Source organism: Capricornis sumatraensis, chromosome 10, assembly GCF_032405125.1.
Source record: "Capricornis sumatraensis isolate serow.1 chromosome 10, serow.2, whole genome shotgun sequence".
In the NCBI taxonomy this organism is placed as follows: domain Eukaryota; kingdom Metazoa; phylum Chordata; class Mammalia; order Artiodactyla; family Bovidae; genus Capricornis; species Capricornis sumatraensis.
This window is the reverse complement of record NC_091078.1, coordinates 52,334,749-52,353,267: the sequence shown is the minus strand read 5'-3', so window position 1 is coordinate 52,353,267 and position 18,519 is coordinate 52,334,749. Positions and strand designations below refer to the sequence as shown.

The following is an 18,519-nucleotide window of genomic DNA, read 5'->3' as shown; positions in this document are numbered from 1 at the left end:
ACAACCAGGCTGCAAAGTAAAAAGAATGACAAAACGTTGGGAATTAAAACTATCAAAGCCAAAATTAAAATTCAGCAGTTGGGGTAATTCCCTGGCGGTTAAGACTTTGCTTTCCAATGCAGGGAGGGAGGGTTCCATCCCTGATCTGGGAACTAAGATCCCATAAGCCACAGGGTGTGGCCAAAAATTAAAAATAAATAAACACAACATTAGAAATCAATTATACTTCAATAAAAAAAATTTCTTTTAATTCAGCAGTTGGGCTGAAGAGCAGAACATAGTCAACTGAAAATCTGACTTTGACCCATAAGTATTATTTCCCTAGGACTCTGCAAGAGAACACAGAGAAGGACTGTATAAAAGAAAAGTTAGAAGATACTGAAGATAGTTTAATCTCTCCTGGAACTTCTGGATTGAATAAAGACTTTTTTGAAGGAGAAAACAGAAAGAGATAGAAGAAATACAAGGAATCTCCCTGCACTGAAGACAGATCTGAGTATTAGATATAAAGGGTCCAAGGAGTGCTGGGGCAGATGAGTTTTAAGTCACCCTCTAAAGAAGGGAAGAAAATTCCAAAAGCATTCAAAGAGACTTTTTTTAAAAAAAAATTGATTACTTAAAAGAACATCAAAAGAAAAAAGGAAGTGAGAACCTGATTCCCCAAGAGTTGTGGGTTTGAAAGCTAGTAAAACAAGCCTGTGACATAAATACCATAAACCTCACAGTTCACTGAAATAGATGCAAAGGTTTGTTTTCAGCAGGGAACATCAGGCTACAGCTGTCCTGATAAGGATTTCAAGGTCTTCTGGATTTCTCCCAGGATGGGGTGAGGGTATTCAGCCTGCCCAGGGACAGATCTTACCAGGACTCAGGAAACTCCAAGTGGAAGCTCAACAATCTTCTTTCATTCCTAACTACATCAACCTGAAGCTCCAGTATAATTACCTCCTATGGTTGCAAAACTGCCTTGCATGAGCCATTTCACCCTGATTGCGTAAAGACAATCCACCTACCATTTCTTGCTACACCATCCATACCACCTTTCTACATTCTTACGGTTACTGAATGTGCAAGGCATCATTCATGCAAGGTTGTACTGCAACTAAATCTGTGGGAATGGCAGTCACAAGGTTAGGGGTTGGGGGTGGGGTACGATATTGAAACTAACAGGCCTGTGCAGGGACTACCAGACCATCATGTGTCTTATTAACACCCCGGGACACTGGAAGACATTGAAGCAACATCTTCAAAGCAGTAATGAAAAGAAATTTTAAGACCTATAATTTTACCCAATGAAATTACTCAAGTATAAAGGTGAACAGAAAGACACTCTTAGAAGGGCAAGGGTTCAAAAAAATGTAACACCTTTAAACCTTTGCTAAAGGAGTTACTCAGGAAAGTACTTTGAAAGTGAAAAATAAACCAAGAAAGCAAATGACCCAAAAAGTAGCATGAAAAAATTTAAATTTTTAATTGTCAAAAGAGTCACTTGGTATTACGGGTGTAATATCAAACGGTATTACAGCCTGGTGGCTCAGCAGTAAAGACCCTATCTGCCAATGCAGGGGACATGGCTTTGATTCCTGCGTCAGGAAGATCCCCAGGAGAAGGAAATGGCAACCCACTCCAGTATTCTTACCTGGGAAAACCCATGGACAGAGAAGCCTGGCAGGCTATAGTCCATGGGGTTGCAAAAGAGTTGTACGTGACTTAGTGACTAAACAACAACGTTATGGGTAAAAGCATCAGACAACTGGCAAGAAATTATTCCTAAGAAATTAGTTTTTTAAAAAGTAGCCCAGGGATTGTAAAATTATGCATTCTCTTTGGAAAACAGTCTGGCAGTTCCTTATATAGTTAAATATAGTTATCATACGAGCCAGCAAATTCTACTCCTAGGAAGGCATTCAAGAGAAACAAAAATATATGTCTACACAAAAACTTGTACATGTATGTTCTTAGCAGCATTCAGTTCAGTCGCTCAGTTGTGTCCAACTCTTTGCGACCCCATGAATCGCAGCACGCCAGGCCTCCTTGTCCATCACCAACTCCTGGAGTTCACCCAAACTCATGTCCATCGAGTCGGTGATGCCATCCAGCCATCTCATCCTCTGTCATCCCCTTCTCCTCCTGCCCTCAATTCCTCCCAGCATCAGGGTCTTTTCTAGTGAGTCAACTCTTCACATGAGGTGGCCAAAGTACTGGAGTTTCAGCTTCAGTCCTTCCAATAAATACCCAGGACTAATCTTCTTTAGGATGGACTGGTTGGATCTCCTTGCAGTCCATGGGACTCTCAAGAGTCTTCTCCAACACCACAGTTCAAAAGCATCAATTCTTCAGCACTCAGCCTTCTTCACAGTCCAACTCTCACATCCATACACGACCACTGGAAAAACCATAGCCTTGACTAGACGGACTTTTGTTGACAAAGTAATGTCTCTGCTTTTGAATATGCTATCTAGGTTGGTCGTAACTTTCCTTCCAAGGAGTAAGCGTCTTTTTATGTCATGGCTGCAATCACCATCTGCAGTGATTTTGGAGCCCGAAAAAATAAAGTCTGACACTGTTTCCACTGTTTCCCCATCTATTTCCCATGAAGTGATGGGACCAGATGCCATGATCTTCATTTTCTGAATGTTGAGCTTTAAGCCAACTTTTTCACTCTCCTCTTTCACTTTCATCAAGAGGCTTTTTAGTTCCTCTTCACTTTCTGCCATAAGGGTGGTGTCATCTGCATATCTGAGGTTATTGATATTTCTCCTGGCAATCTTGATTCCAGCTTGTGTTTCTTCCAGTCCAGCGTTTCTCATGATGTACTCTGCATAGAAGTTAAATAAGCAGGGTGACAATATACAGCCTTGATGTACTCCTTTTCCTATTTGGAACCAGTCTGTTGTTCCATGTCCAGTTCTAACTGTTGCTTCCTGACCTGTAACAGGTTTCTCAAGAGGCAGGTCAGGTGGTCTGGTATTCCCATCTCTTTCAGAATTTTCCAGTTTGTTGTGATCCACACAGTCAAAGGCTTTGGCATAGTCAATAAAGCAGAAATAGATGTTTTTCTGGAAGTCTCTTGCTTTTTCGATGATCCAGCAGATGTTGGCAATTTGATCTCTGGTTCCTCTGACTTTTCTAAAACCAGCTTGAACATCCAGAAGTTCACGGTTCACGTATTACTGAAGCCTGGCTTGGAGAATTTTGAGCATTACTTTACTAGCGTGTGAGATGAGTGCAATTATGCGGTAGTGGCTCAGAGGTTAAAGCGTCTGCCTCTAATACAGGAGACCTGGGTTTGATCCCTGGGTTGGGAAGATCCCCTGGAGAAGGAAATGGCAACCCATTCCAGTATTCTTGCCTGGAGAATCCCATGGACGGAGGAGCCTGGTAGGCTACAGTCCATGGGGTCGCAAAGAGTCAGACACGACTGAGCGACTTAACTAACTTGAGCATTCTTTGGCATTGCCTTTCTTTGGGATTGGAATGAAAACTGACCTCTTCCAGTCCTGTGGCCGCTGCTGAGTTTTCCAAATTTGTTGGCATATTGCGTGCAGCACTTTCACAGCATCATCTTTCAGGATCTGAAATAGCTCAACTGGAATTCTATCACCTCCACTAGCTTTGTTCACAGTGATGCTTTTTAAGGCCCACTTGACTTCACATTCCAGGATGTCTGACTCTAGGTGAGTGATCACACAATCATGATTATCTGGGTCATGAAGCTCTTTTTTGTACATTCTTCTGTGTATTCTTGCCACCTCTTCTTAATATCTTCTGCTTCTGTTAGGTCCATACCATTTCTGTCTTTTATCGAGCCCATCTTTGCATGAAATGTTCCCTTGATATCTCTAATAATTTTCTTGCAGCGTTACCAATAGCTAAAAGGTGGAAAACAACCCAAATGTCTATGAACTCATGAATGGATGGATAAAATGAAGCCACACAATGAAATAATATTTGGCAATAAAAAGAAATGAAGTACTCACTCATGCTTCAACATGGATGAATCCTGAAAATGTTAGCTTAAGTGAAAGAAGTTAGGCACAAAAGATCACAAATTATGGGATTCCATTCCTATGAGATGTCCAAAATAGGCAAATTTGATAGACATAGAATGTAGAGTCAGTGATAGCATAGGAAGAGTGTGTGGAGAATGACTCCTAATAGTATGGTGTTTCTTTCTGGGATGATGAAAATATTCTACAATTGATTATGATGATGGTTGCACAACACTGTGAATATTCCAAAAGCCACTGAGTTGTACACTTCAAGTGGGTGAACTGTATGGTATGTGAATTATATCTCAAAAGAAAAACATATTTAAGAAATATTTAAGAAAAACATAAAAAACTGTCTAACACAAAGAGCATGATAAAGACAAGGTTAGTGTTATATTTTGAATGGAATTATGTGGTTACACATCTTAATTCTCTGGGTAGTTAGCAAAATATATATAAATATTTTGGGTAAAATTTAAAAGATAACTCCAAACAAAATAGAAATGGAATTTATAACTTATAATCACTAGAGAAAAAAATAAGGAAAACCAAGAATTCTAAATAAGTTATCACAATAAATATAAGTGTGTTAAAAATTTCCACATTGAAGACGAATTCTCAGACTGGGTATAGAACTAGTTACATGATCAATATAGAAGACTTAACAAGATGACAGAGAAAGGAAAATATTAAAGCTACACTTTCCTTTAAGAAGATGAAAATGTTCCAGAACTAGATAAAAGTGATCGAATGTTTTATACTAAATGTCACTCAATTGTTCATTTTAAATAGCCACTTTTATAGACATACCTCATTCCATAACACTTTCCTTTCATGTGCTTCAAAAATACTGTTTTTCACAATTGAAGGTTTGTGGCAACCCTGTATCAAACAAGCCTTATTGACTTTTTCAAATAGCACTTGCTCACTTTGGGTCTCTGTCACATTTGTTAATTCTCACAATACTTCACACCTTTTCATTATTATTACATTTGTTATGGTGATCCATGATCAGTGATCTCTCATGATACGACTGTAACTGTTCTGAGGTGCCACAAACCTTGCCCATAAAAGGTGGTGAACTGCATCGACAGCTGACGATCCAGAACATTCTATAAACTTAGCTGATAAAGCAGTGGCAGGGCATGAGGGGACCGAAGCAAACTCTGAAAGAAGTTCTACTGTGGGTCAGGTGCTATCAAAGAACACAGCATGCTGCAGAGAAACTGTTCATGAGATGAAGAGTCAACGAAGGCAGCAGACTTCACTGTTGTATTAGTTTAAGGAACTGCGAAAGCCACCCCAACCTCCAGCAGCTACCACCCTGATTAGTCAGCAGCCATCAACATCCAGGCAAGAGTCTCCACCAGCAAAAAGAGTATGGCTCGCTAAAGACTTGGGGACAGTTAGCATTCTTTTTTTACCAATAAAGTATTTTTAATTAAGGTATGTACCTTGTTTTTTAAAAGTATTGAATTGAATACTTATCAGTCTACAGTATAATGTAAACATAATTTTTATGCACTTGGAAACAGAAAAATTCATTTGACTAGCTTTATTTTGGTACTGCTTTATTACACGGGTCTGGAACCACAATATCTCTGATATGCCTATATGTTACATGAATCTCATTTCAATTAAAAATAAAGGGACAAGAACATATCAGATAAATGCTAGCCAAAAAAAGCTGGGGTGACATTAGTAAAGTCAGACAAAATAGAACACAGCAAAGTGATCTAGAAGGCTGATCTTATATTAACACAATCAGAAAGCCCTCAGATATGACACCAGCAAATCAAATCCAAGAGTTAAAAAAGGAAGTGTTAAAATCCAATAGTTTCTTTAAAAAATACATTATAATTAAATAGAGATTATATCAGAAGTACAAGAATGACTTGACGTTAGATTTTCTAATGTAATTCACTCCATTAACAAATAGAAGGAAAAAAACCCTATATGGTGACCTAACAAAAGGCACCCTCCCAGCCAAATACTAGCTCCCAAATTCAAAAATCATTCCTGATTAAAATACGAACAGAGTTAAACCTCCCTTTCTTAATTCAACAAAGAATATCTACCAGACCCCACAGTAAAACCCGAATTATAATTAAAGAAGCACTGGAAACACTGCAGTTAAAGTTATGAGTCAGCCAAAGATATCCATCTAGTCTCAATCATTCCTAACCTATGCAATAATGAAAAACAGTAAAAATACAAAAAGAAGAACACCATCTGTGTTCAGATATTACTATAACTTATAAAATAATAATAGAACTAACTATAATAACTAGAACTAATTATTCAAATAAAATGGTTACATATAAAACAAGATAATCAAAAGCTTTTTTTCAAACTACAAACAGTTACAAATTGCCAAATCCAATTCATTTTTTAGAAATCCTATTTATCAAATATAATAAGAAGTACATAGACTCATCTGGAAAAAACTTAGGATTTCAAGAGCATAAAATGACCTTAAATAAACAGATATAATATTCTTAAGTGATAAGATTCAATATCATAAGGATATCTCTTCAAATTAATTTATAAATTTAATGCAGTCTCAATCTAAATCAGAGTGGAATGTAAGGAACAATGATTTAAAAAATCACCTCCAAGTGTAAGTATACAAAAGCACAGCAAGAAAGAGGGAAACTGGTATGATTTATAGCAAGGAGATCCAACCAGTCCATCCTAAAGGAAATCAGTCCTGAGTACTCATTGGAAGGACTGATGCTGAAGCTGAAACTCCAATACTTTGGTCACCTGATTCAAAGAACTGACTCATCTGAAAAGACCCTGACGCTGGGAATGATTGAGGGCAGGAGGAGAAGGGGACGACAGAGGATGAGACGGTTGGATGGCATCACCGACTCAATGGATATGAGTTTGAGTAAGCTTGGGGAGTTGGTGATGGACAGGGAGGCCTGGCGTGCTGCAGTCCATGGGGTCGCAGAGTCAGACACGACTGAGCGACTGAACTGAACTGACCCTACGGAATATTTAAATACATGATAAAGCTACAGTCAATTTAGAATTGACTCAGAATCAAGAAACAGTTACACATATATGGGAATATGATTAATGGTGAGACAACTGGCTACCCATTTGGGGAAAAAATGAGATTATATTCTTTTAAATTTATTTTTAATTGGAGGATAATTGCTTTACAATGTTGTGGTGGTCTCTGCCATACAACAATGTGAATCAGCCATAGGGATACACGTGTCCCCTCCCTCGTGAACCACCCGCCCACCCCACTGGAATACCAGCTTCAGCTCCCTGTGCTCCACAGCACCTTCCCACTAGCTGTGAATTTTAACCATGGTAACGTACACGTCAGTCGTAGTCTCTCGGTTCATCCCACCCTCTGCTTCCCCTGCTGGGTCCGCAAGACTGTTTTCTATTCCTGCCCTGTAGACAGGTTCATTAGTACCATATTTCTAGATTCCACCCATTTTCCTAAATTCCATACACAGGCATTAATATATGATATTTGTTTTTCCCTTTCTGACTTACTTCACTCTGGCAGGGGAGATACCATGATCACGAAATTATATTCTTACCCACAGAGAAAGAACTTATGCCTTCAGATGACAATTTTTTTTAAATTGTTTATTTATTTATATTTGGTAGCACCGCACGGCTTGCAGGGTCTGTTCCTTGACCAGGAATTGAGCTCAGGCTCTGGCAGTGAAAGCGCCAAGTCCTAACCACTGGACAACCAGGGAACTCCTGCTGGTAACTATTTTTAACATTTAAAAGAATGGTATTTTCTTCAAATATCTGTATAATCCTGGGTATATGGAAGCCATGTTTAAGCAAAGTAAACCCTTAAGAAGGCTGAATAAAGGTAAGACTCTAGATTTCATGCAAGTTAGAAACTTATTTTGATGAAAATGGCATGAATGGTACTAACACCAAGTGACGTGAGAAAGGTAATACTTATACAGGAAACTTACAAATCAACAAAAAAGCAATATGGAAAAATATCAAGATATCACTAAGTGAATAAGACGTTGCAGAATATGTATACTACACTCTTTCATGTGTGTGCATATATACGCACACGCACAGAAAAAGGTCTGTGAACACTCAGTAGATGGGGGTAGATGCTGGATAGAGTGAAGGAGGTAAGTTATCAGAGATACTCAGTTTTCACTCTATATAAATGATTTGAAGTTTTTTACAATGAACACACTGCTAAGTTTCTTTAGTTACACTAATGCATAAATTCATTCTCATTACAAAAAAATTAAAACCATGTAAGAAATAAGGAGTTAAAAAGCAAACCTCCCTATTCAAATACATCCCACAACCCAATCTTATTTCCCTCCTTGGAGTAAATTTTCATAAATGTCTTCACTCCCTGGTGGCTCAGACAGTAAAGAATCTCCCTACAACACAGGAGACACGGGTTCCATCCCTGAGTTGGGAAGATCCCATTTAGGAGGGAATGGCTACCCACTCCAGTATTCCTGCCTGGAGAACCCCATGGACAGAGGAACCTGGCGGGCTACAGTCTATGGGTCACAAAGAGCCGGACACGACTGAGCGATGTTAGCAGCGCTTTCACTTTTTCACTCCCTTTTCTATCTCTATAACATTTTTAAAGAAAGAAAGAGCCCTATTTTCTCAAATGAGTAGAAGGGGAAAGACAGGCATTTACTGAAAGAAGAAATAAATGGCTAATGAGCATATTTTAAATGCTAAATTTTAATCATTACAGAAATATAAATTTTAAAAAATTTCTTTCTTCACATGTCCAAGGCTCCCCTGAATATTAGCGGATGCTCTGACTGGTGGGTGTCTATGCCAAATAAGGTTTTACTAGAGTATCTCCCACCCCAAGAAAATTGGAAAATGTTAAGTTTGAGTATTTGAAGAATACTCACTGAAACACCCACTGAAACACCACCTGAACACAAACACACAAACACACTGAAACAGAACCAGAGGGAACACCAATTGGTATAAACCTTTCTGTACAACTGGGCAGTAATACCAGAAGCCTTAAAAACACATAAAGCAACCCCACTCCAACACAAAACTATTAGAACTAATAAATGAAATCAGCAAAATTGTAGAATATAAGGTTAAGGATACAGAGCTCAACTGGATTTCTATGATGTAGCAATAAACAATCTGAAAATGAAATTAAGAAAATAATTCCATGTTCAATAGCATCAAAAAGAATAAAACATTTAGGAATAAATTTAACAAAACAAATATATGATATGTACATTGAAGACTGCAAAACATTGTTAAAGAAATTAGAGGAGATGTAAATGAACAGAAAGGTATCCCATGTCCATAAATTAGAAAACAGTTTTCAAATAGCAATACTTCCCAAACTGATGTGCAGATTCAACACAACCCATATTGAAACCCCAGCAGCCCTTTTTGCAGAAATCAGGAGGGTGATACTAAAACTCAAGAAAATGCAAGGGACCCAGAATAGCCAAAACAATTTTCAAAAAAGAACAAACTTGCAAACGCATAGTCTGATTTCAAAACTTTCTATAAAGCAACAGTTAGTGTGGTATTGGCATAAGGATAGATATTTAGATCAATGAAACAGAACTGATAATGCAGAAATAAGCCTTTACATTTATGGCCATATGATTTTCAACAATGGGTGCCAACACAATTCAGTGGGGGGAAAAATTGTCTTTTCAATATATAGTGCTAGGACAATTAGATATCCACATGGAAATGAATGAAATAACCCTCCTTCCTCACATTCAATATAAAAATCAACTCAAAATTAGCCACAGACCTAAATGTAAGACATAAAGCTATACAACTTTTGACTTTCCCAGTGGTCCCGAGGTTAAGATTCTGTGCTTCCAGCGCAGGGGGCACGGGTTCGATCCCGGGTCAGGGCAGTTGTGCGTGTCACGCAGTGCAGCACAGCACCGCCCTCCCTCCCAAAGAAACCTATAAAACTTTCAGTAGAAAACAGAGGAGCAGATATTTGCAACCCTGCCTTAGGCAAAGTCTTCTTAGATATGACATCAAAAATACAAGCAACAAGAGAAAAAAATACATAAACTGTACTTTGTCAAATCAGGAAACCCTTGTTCTTTAAAGGACACCATCACATTAAGCGAAAAGACAACACACAGAACGGAAGAAAAATATCTGCAGATCATGGATCTGACATATGATAAGGGACTGGTATCCAGAACATGAAAAGCATGCTTACACGTCCACAATGAGAGAAACTAAATTTTTAAGTGGCAAAGGATTTTTTGGTTGTTAACATTATCTTTATTAGGTTGCTGTTGACATTACTTTTCAACTTCTCAGGGCCTGGCTGTTCCTTTTAAATGGCCAAGGATTTGAATCGACACTTCTCCAAAGAAGCTGTACAAATGACATAGATACTCAACATCAATAGTCATCATGGAAATACAAACTAAAACCACAATGAGCTATCACTTCATACCTTGCAGGATGATTAGAAAAGGCAGAAAATAAATCTCAGGGAGGATGTGGAGCAATCGGAACACTCGTGTTGGTGCGGGAATTATAAGTTAGGGTCACCATTTTGGAAAGAGTCTAGCAGTACCCTGACAGATAGTAAACAAAGACCTACCACATCAGTCCACCCTCCTTTCCTAGGTAAACGCCCAAGAGAACTGAAAACTAAGTCCACACAAAACCTGTGCATGAAGTTTCACAGCAGTGTGCTCATAACAGTCAAAGTGTGGAGACAGCCCAACTGTTTGCCAGTTGGTGAATGGATAAACAATACATATATATGCAAAATACAATGAAATATTATTTGGCCATAAAAGGAATGAAGTACTGGGACATGCAAGAGCATGGATAACCCTTGGAAACATTATGTTAAGTGAAAGAAGCCAGAAAGCAAGGGCCACATACTATAGGATTCCATCTACAAGAAATAAGCAGGACAGACAAATCCACAGGGGAGGAAAACAGACCAGCTGCTACCAAGGGCTGAGGCGAGGGGAGGCCAGGGAGCGACTGCTAACAGGTATAGGATTTCTTTCTGCGACGACAAAAATGTCCTAAAATCAGCTAATGATGAAAGCTGTGCAACTCTGTGAATATCCTAAAAAATTTCTGAATTGTACAACCTTAAAAGGTCAACTTTTCATGTATATTTTCACTTTTCTCATTTTTTTTGTTTTTTACTTAATTTTTTCTTGAGGTATAGTTGATTTTAAATGTTTCAGGTGTACAGCAAAGGACATAGATATCCTACATGATAATGGTCTTTGACCTACTTCACCTCTGCGTCTATCCATGTTGCTGCTAATGGCGTTATTTCGTTACTTTTTATGACTGGGTAATATTCCACTGTATGTATGTACCATGTCTTCTGTATCCATAAGTCTGTCAGCAGACACTGCGGCGGCGTCCATTTCTTGACTGCTGTAAAGAATGCTGCAGTGAACGCTGGAGTGCGTGTGTCTTTTCTCCCAATATACAACCAGGGGTGGGACGGCTGGATCAGACGATAGCTCTGTTTTTAGTTTTTTAAGGAAAAATCATCAATCTGTTATGGCTAATATCTCAATAAAGCTGTATCTTAAACCTGGATATGCCCAACCTCATAGAACAGTACACTAAAAAGGGTAAATTTTACTGTAGACATCAATAAAATTTTACTTCAAGGAAGATTCATATGCCCTGTTACTCAATTCCAAGTACACATCCATAGAAAATCTTAAGAGAGTATCCAGAAGGACGGAGCTTAAGGAATGTTTGTTACAACCTCGTTACAGGAAAGAAAGAAATCTAAATTGAACAGTGAGAGCCTGGATATTTATGGAATACTAGGTGGCCATTGGGATTCCCCAGTGGCTCAGAGGTAAAAAATCCACCTGCAACGCAGGAGCCACAGGAGACTTGGGTTCAATCCCTGAGTTGGGAGGAGCCCCTGGAGAAGGAAATGGCAAGCCCCTCCAGTATCCTTGCCTGGAGAATCCCATAGACAGAGGAGCCTGGTAGGCCACAGTTCACAGGGTTGCAAAGAGTCAGATACAACTGAAGCAACTTAGCATGCGCGCACACAGGCAGCCATTAAGAATGACTGAAGAACTTCAATAATTTTTTTTAAAGCCAAGAACAGAAGAAAAAATGTTTTTAAAAATTGGAAACAAAACAAAACACAATGCCTAAAGAAATGAACCGCTGATGAGGAAAGGTAATTTATCAGGTCTCCCCAGGAAACTGGCACATTCAGATTGGGTAATCTGAGCAGAGTTTAATAAAGGTCTTATTTAGAAGGTAGGGTGCAGGAAAACCACAAGCCATAGCGCAGGGCCTGGCAATAGGAAGTGGCTGGGAGTGACCGGATAACAGAGCCAGGGAAAACAGCCCAGGGCGGAGGGCTGCCAGAGCCCGCCTTGCACAGAGGGACACAGCTAGGCTGCTGAGCCCCGGCAGGGAGGAGTCCCAAGAACGAGCGCCCTGAACCGGCTCCCCTCCCACCTACCACATCCTACAGGTGCCAGGAGGACCCTGGAATCCAGTGTGGCATCAGAGAGGACCCTGGAGACTGCCGGGTCCGTGCAAGTCACCCTACAGGGTGGAGAGCCGGGTGGAGGGTGCCTCTGAGTGACGAATGGAAGACGTCCAGGACAGATGGTCTTAGCAGAAAACAAGGAGCGGTTCACAAGTGGCCGCATTTTTTTTAAAACTGCAGATAAGTAACACATAACCACTTAGGAAACCCTGGAGTGGTTGACTCCAAGGGGTAAACAGTGGTTCGCCCAGAGTTTCTCAACAGTGGGGCTGTAGGCAGCTGGTGAAGCAACTCTTCATGGCTGGAGACTGTCCCAAGGGCTTTAGGACATTAGACTCCCTGGACCCCAGGGCACTGAACATCAGGAGAACAGGCATGACAATAACCAAAAATTTTTGAAAAGCCTCCCCCACGCTCAAACATGGGTCAATATTGACACGCCTGATAGGAACCACTGTAGGGAACACGGTTCAAGGGTTTTTTTTTTTTTTTCTTACATTTTTCTTTTTCTGCCAAGATTAGGAAACTGTGTTCATCCTTCTTCAAAAAGAAATCAAGAGGATAGACTAATTTAACTCCTTCCGGCCTCACCGCACCCCATGTGGGATCTAGTTCCCCCACTGGGGATCGAACCCTCGTCCCCTGCATTGGGAACTTGAAGCCTTAACCACTGGATTGCCAGGCAAGTCCTAGGATAAATTAATTTAGATGCCAGTTCTCAGGAAACCCTATCTGTCCTCCCCCAATTAAGTTTGCTCATGACAGTAAGTAAACGAAAGGCGATCTGACATTATTACCTGCATGACATAACTCATTTTGAAGTCGCCAACAACAGGAAGGCTGCAATTTAACTTAGCTTCTGACAAATCACTTTTATTCTTCCAATCCTCATAACTGTTATGAGATCACAACATCCTACAAGTCACAGGTCAAGTCCTGGATTGCTTCTAGCTTGTTATAAAACTTTAAGAGGAAGGAAACCTCTACAATTTGGTTGCCATGCCGTGTTACACCAGCACCGTCTAGGGTGTTTTAGCAGGTCACCTCTGTGAGAAAGCCAGGCCAAGGGATCCTGACAACAGATTTGAGGAAACTGTGTGTTTTACCCTCTATTATCTCCCCCAGGCTCAAGCAGGAAGTCAGGTTCTTAGTAATTCTTTGTCTCAGTATTTTGCTTTTTTAAGGCAGAAAGTAACATTCTTCTGGGGGCAGGTCTAACTTAATCTGAGGGCTGGAACAGCAAAAGTTTGAAACCTGCCGTGCCTCTACCCCCAAATAAAGAATTCATGGTTCCATTTTCCTTACAGTTCAAGAAACCATCCACTGCAAGCTATATCCTGACTCAGATGTTAAAATATAAACAAAAATAAAAATATTTATAAAATATAAAAAGTATACTGGATCAATAAAATGTAGTATATACTATTTAGGGTGATCCTTAACATTTTCAAGAGTTCTACGGAATCCTCTGGTATTCCAGTGGTTAGGACCTGGTGCTCTCACTGCTGGGGCCCTGGGTTCAAACCCTGGTCAGGGAACTAAGATCCCACAAGCCACATGGCATGGCCGAAAAAAAGAAAAGGAAAATTTTAAGAATCTCTTTGGAGTAGGAAATGGCAACCCACTCCAGTGTTCCTGTCTGGAGAATCCCCTGGACAGAAGAGCCTGGCTGGCTACAGTCCATGGGGTCGCAAAGAGTCAGACACGACTGAGCTAACGAGCACACATGTATGGACAGTAAGTTCATGAAGTGTTCTTCCGATGAATGAAGACACCCTCTCCCATTCCACGTGCCCAACATCTATTTAGATAAACGTAATATGTAAAACAGCACAAGAAACTCTGCAATCATCAATTGACTCACTTGAAATATCATAAGTAATTGGAATTTTTAAATAATTAGCAATTGACCTTTGTTTTATAGATAATAGCATATTATGATAAAAGAAAGTATCTAAGCATTCTGTAGCTGTTTTCTCAAAGTACCATCCAAGAACACTTTGCAATAGCATCTAGTGAGCTTGTTAAAAATGCTGATTTCTGTCTCACTGCAGCAAACTTGCTGAAACAGAATTTCTGTAGTCAGCACTCTAGAATGTGCATTTTAGTACAGTGCTGTGATTTTTATGCTCGTTAAATCTTTAAAGTCACTGTGCTAAAGGCTAAGATGGTGTAAAAGAAATTCCAGTTAAAACAGCATTTCAGTGAAGGTTTTTAAAATTTCTACAGCAATTTCCACTACAATGGATAAAGCAGGCTTAGAGAATGTTACTTACTTTCTCAGGCCATTCTAAACATTTGACATAGGCAATTTGGAGCATGCCTAGAAAAAGAATAAGTAACTTGGCTCAAAATTGGTGATCAATATGTATTTGTTGAATAAATGAATATAACGTAAACAAGACAAAAAAAAACCAAAACCTCTTTAGGGGACTTTCTGGTGGTCCAGTGGTTAAGAATCCGCCTTGCAGAGCAGGGGATGTGGGTTCGATCCCTGACCAGGGAACTAAGATCCCATATGCTGTGGGGCAATTAAGCCCAGGGGCCACAGCTAGAGAGTTTGTGCACCACAATGACAGATTCCACGTGCTGCAACTAAGACCCAGCGCAGCCAAATAAATTAAAAAATTTTTTGAATCTCTTTAAATGTTCATGAGTTTCCTGATTGAGAAAACAGGTTCTTGGTATTACGGAAGAAAACACTCATGTGAAGGCGCACCACTGTGATGTCACAGCTATCTTGGAAGAAAACAGATTCTATAGGTTTCCAGAAAGGGGGTGGGGGGATCAAGAATTGGAATCTTTTAAAAAGAATTAGAAGAGCCAGAAGATAACAGAGGAATGCTTTCAAAATTCTGAAGGAAAAAATTTCCAATCTACCATTCTTCACCTAGTCAAACTATTAATTATGTGTAACAGTGGAATGAAGACATTTTGAAAGATGCGCCTCTCGATTTACACATGCATCCTTTTTTAGGAGACTTACCAGAGGGTGTGTGTTTCCCCCCAGATGGAGGAGGACACTGGTCCTGGGAGGCAGAGGATCAACCCAGGAGAAAGAGGAAGGGGCTTTCAACAGGCACATGCAGGAGACCCCAGGCCATCAGCCGTGTCCAGGTGAGAAGGCCGGGTGAGAGGGGATCAGACACTCCCAGGGAGGGCTGGTCAAGAAGACAGCCCTGATAGAATACCTGCTGTCTCTCAGTTTCCTGAGTGAAGACTCAAACAGTAAAGTCAGCGACTAAGGACCTAGAGAACTCAGAAATGGAAAATTACAACCTCCAGGAAAAACAAGAAATTGGACAGCAAAGGAAAAGCACTCACAGGCTGCTCAGCAGCTCCTCTTGAACAGTGTTTATGATATCCTAAGGTCAGTACCGGCTATCGATGTACGTATAATGCGGGTGGGGAAGGGGTAGCCCAAGAGGGCTAAAGCCTCATTTGTCAGAGTGCAAAGCCAAGGATAACACCATTGGTGGGGGAGGGGTCTAAGAGATGGGAATGTGGGTACCTCTGGTACGGCAATGGTGGGGGAGAGTTAGATGTCTACCGGTAGGCCAGTGACTGTAAAACCTGAGCATGTAGAGATCTGCCGAAAATAAAAACTCTCGTAGTCATTCAGGATAATTTTTCTCACATGTTTTTCCATCAGTTTCCAAAACGTCTACATGCCAACATTTATTATTTCTAGTAACAGAATTGTGGGCCATTTACATTTTTTCTTTCACTTTCCTATTTTCAGAGAAAGCATGGAACATGGAGTCTGTTGATCATAAATCAGAAAACAAGAGGCATTTTACTTTACACCTGGTCCACATCCACACCAGGGCAGAAGCCCCACCTGTCACTGTAGCTGCCACTAGCTATGTTGGAGCAGAGCAGCCTGCCAACTCCTTCATCCACACAGCAAATATTTGTTGAATTCCTATAAGCCAGGCCCTGCAAGGTGATTTCAATACCCGAGCTTTCTACTGGATCTCCCCAGCCTCAGTGCCAGCTGGGGGAACGGAATGGGGGATGGGCTACGCCAACACTTGAAACTCTCTATGCACTGGAACCAACGGGGATGTATTCAGTTGGCCTGGGGTGTGCTCTGAGTCTCTGGAAAAGTGGATGAGCTATGTTACATGCTTTGTTGCAGGTTTCTTATGGGATCTGGGGTCCTCAGGCACTTTGGTACCATCACAGCCCCAAGCTCACATAAGCTAAATTTCAATCCCACAAAGGTTTAAGTGAAAGTATGAGGGACATGGGGCTTCCCCAGGTGGCATAGTCATGCAGAATTCCGCGGCCATTGGAAAAGGCATGGTCCCCTGCCCTTTTGTATGACACCCTTTTTGAAACACACCAGCCTGGCAATCAAAAACAAACAAACAAAAAAAGAATTCGCCTGGGAATGCAAGAGATGTGGGTTCAATCCCTGGGTTGGGAAGATCCCCTGGAGTAAGAAACGGCACCCCACTCCAGTATTCTTGCCTGGGAAATCCCATGGACAGAGGAGCCTGGTGGGCTGCAGTCCATGGGGCCGCAAAGAGTCAGATACAACTGAACACGCCACAAATAAACAGTGCGATTTGGCAGAAGGAAGGGATGCCCCTTAACAGTTAAGAGCAGGGCCCTGGAGACAGGCAGGCCTAGGTTTGAATCCCACCTCCTCCCGCAGGTGGGACCTACTTCCTCTCTCTAAACCTCAGTTTCTTCACATGTAAAATGGGATCATAACCAACGTTCCCTTCACAGGACAGGCTTCCCAGGTGACTCAGACGGTAAAAAGGCTACAGTCCAGGGGGTCGCAAAAGAGTCGGAGACGACTGAGCGACTTCCCTTTCTTTCACTTTTCACAGGCTAGGGCTGTTGTGCGGGACATGAGGGCAGGAAGGTATCTCAAGGGCTTGAAGAGACCCTGGCACCTGGTGAAGCCAGTACACAGTAGCCTCCGTTAGCTGTTAACAAGCCGGGACCTTTCTGAGCCAGGAGGAAACCTAAAGGCGCGATAGCTCTCAGCGTCCACGTTCTCCTCTAGAGAGGAGAAGGCTGGTATGTGCCCCCTCCCGAGGAACGGTCTGAGTCTTAAACCAGGACGTGCAAAGCGCCAGACAAGAACCCCTTTCATCCTCAAACAGCACCAGACAGGAGACCCTCGTAATTTACTCCATAAACGCTTCCTGATTCACCTCAGTGAATTATCTACCAAGGAGATAACTAGGAAAAAGAAGTCTTCTCCTCTGATCTTCGAGAAGCTTCGCTTTTGGGGAAAAGGCCAGCCACGTGGACATCAGGTAAGGGAGGCACCAGGTATCTCTGACACTCATGAGCACAAACTCAGTGTTCACCAAGCATCCCGCTCCAGGGACACGGCACGACCGCAGAGAGGGCCCAGCAGGTCGGGCTTCTCCCCAACAGTCCTCCCGAAGCTCACGACCCTCTCCCCTAGAAGAGCCCACGGTGAGACGGGACCCTCTTCCGAGAGGGGGTCTCGGAGTCTGGCACCTCGGGATGAAGGCGCGGCTCAGCCTAAAGCGTTCCTCGGAAGCCGTCGGAAGGATGCGAGTAAGCTCCCAGGCGAGGAGCACGGCGCGGGGCCCACCTGCGCCCCCCGCCCGCCCGCGCGCGCGAGGCACTCACGATCTCCGCCACGATGAGCAGCCCGGGCAGGGTGCGGAGGAACTCGCGGTCGTAGGAGAAGCTGCTGCTGGCGGTGGAGAAGTTCTCGGCGAAGGAGCTGGCGGTGGTGGTGACCGTGTGCGAGCGGGCGCGCTGCGGCTCCTCCATCGTCGCGCCCGGGCCGGGCGGCGCCGGCCCCGCCTCGGGGACCCCCGGCGCGTCCAGGCGGGCCGCGCGGCTCTGAGCCCGGGGGCCCCGGCCCGTGGCGGGGGAGGGGAGCGCGGCGGCGGGGGGACGCGGGCGCGCGGGGGGCGCCTGCCGGGCGCGTCCGGCCGCGGCGCGAGTCTGGCGAGCGCGCGGCGGCCCCTCTCCTCGGCGAGCGCGGGCTCTCGGGCTGCGCGGGGGCGCCGCGGCAGGAGA

General features: G+C 42.3%; 1 protein-coding gene across 2 annotated transcripts in view; it reads right to left on the bottom strand.

Annotated features, from left to right (window-relative positions):
• CMTM8 (CKLF like MARVEL transmembrane domain containing 8) overlaps positions 1–18,273 on the bottom strand; it is a 95,840-nt gene extending 77,567 nt beyond the window's left edge. For both annotated transcript variants that reach the window (XM_068982743.1, XM_068982745.1), the window contains exon 1: positions 18,121–18,273. In XM_068982743.1, coding sequence (XP_068838844.1) covers positions 18,121–18,267 — 147 coding nt within the window. In that variant the 5' untranslated portion in view covers positions 18,268–18,273. The remainder of the gene's footprint in view (positions 1–18,120) is intronic.
• Positions 18,274–18,519: the final 246 nt, after the last annotated feature.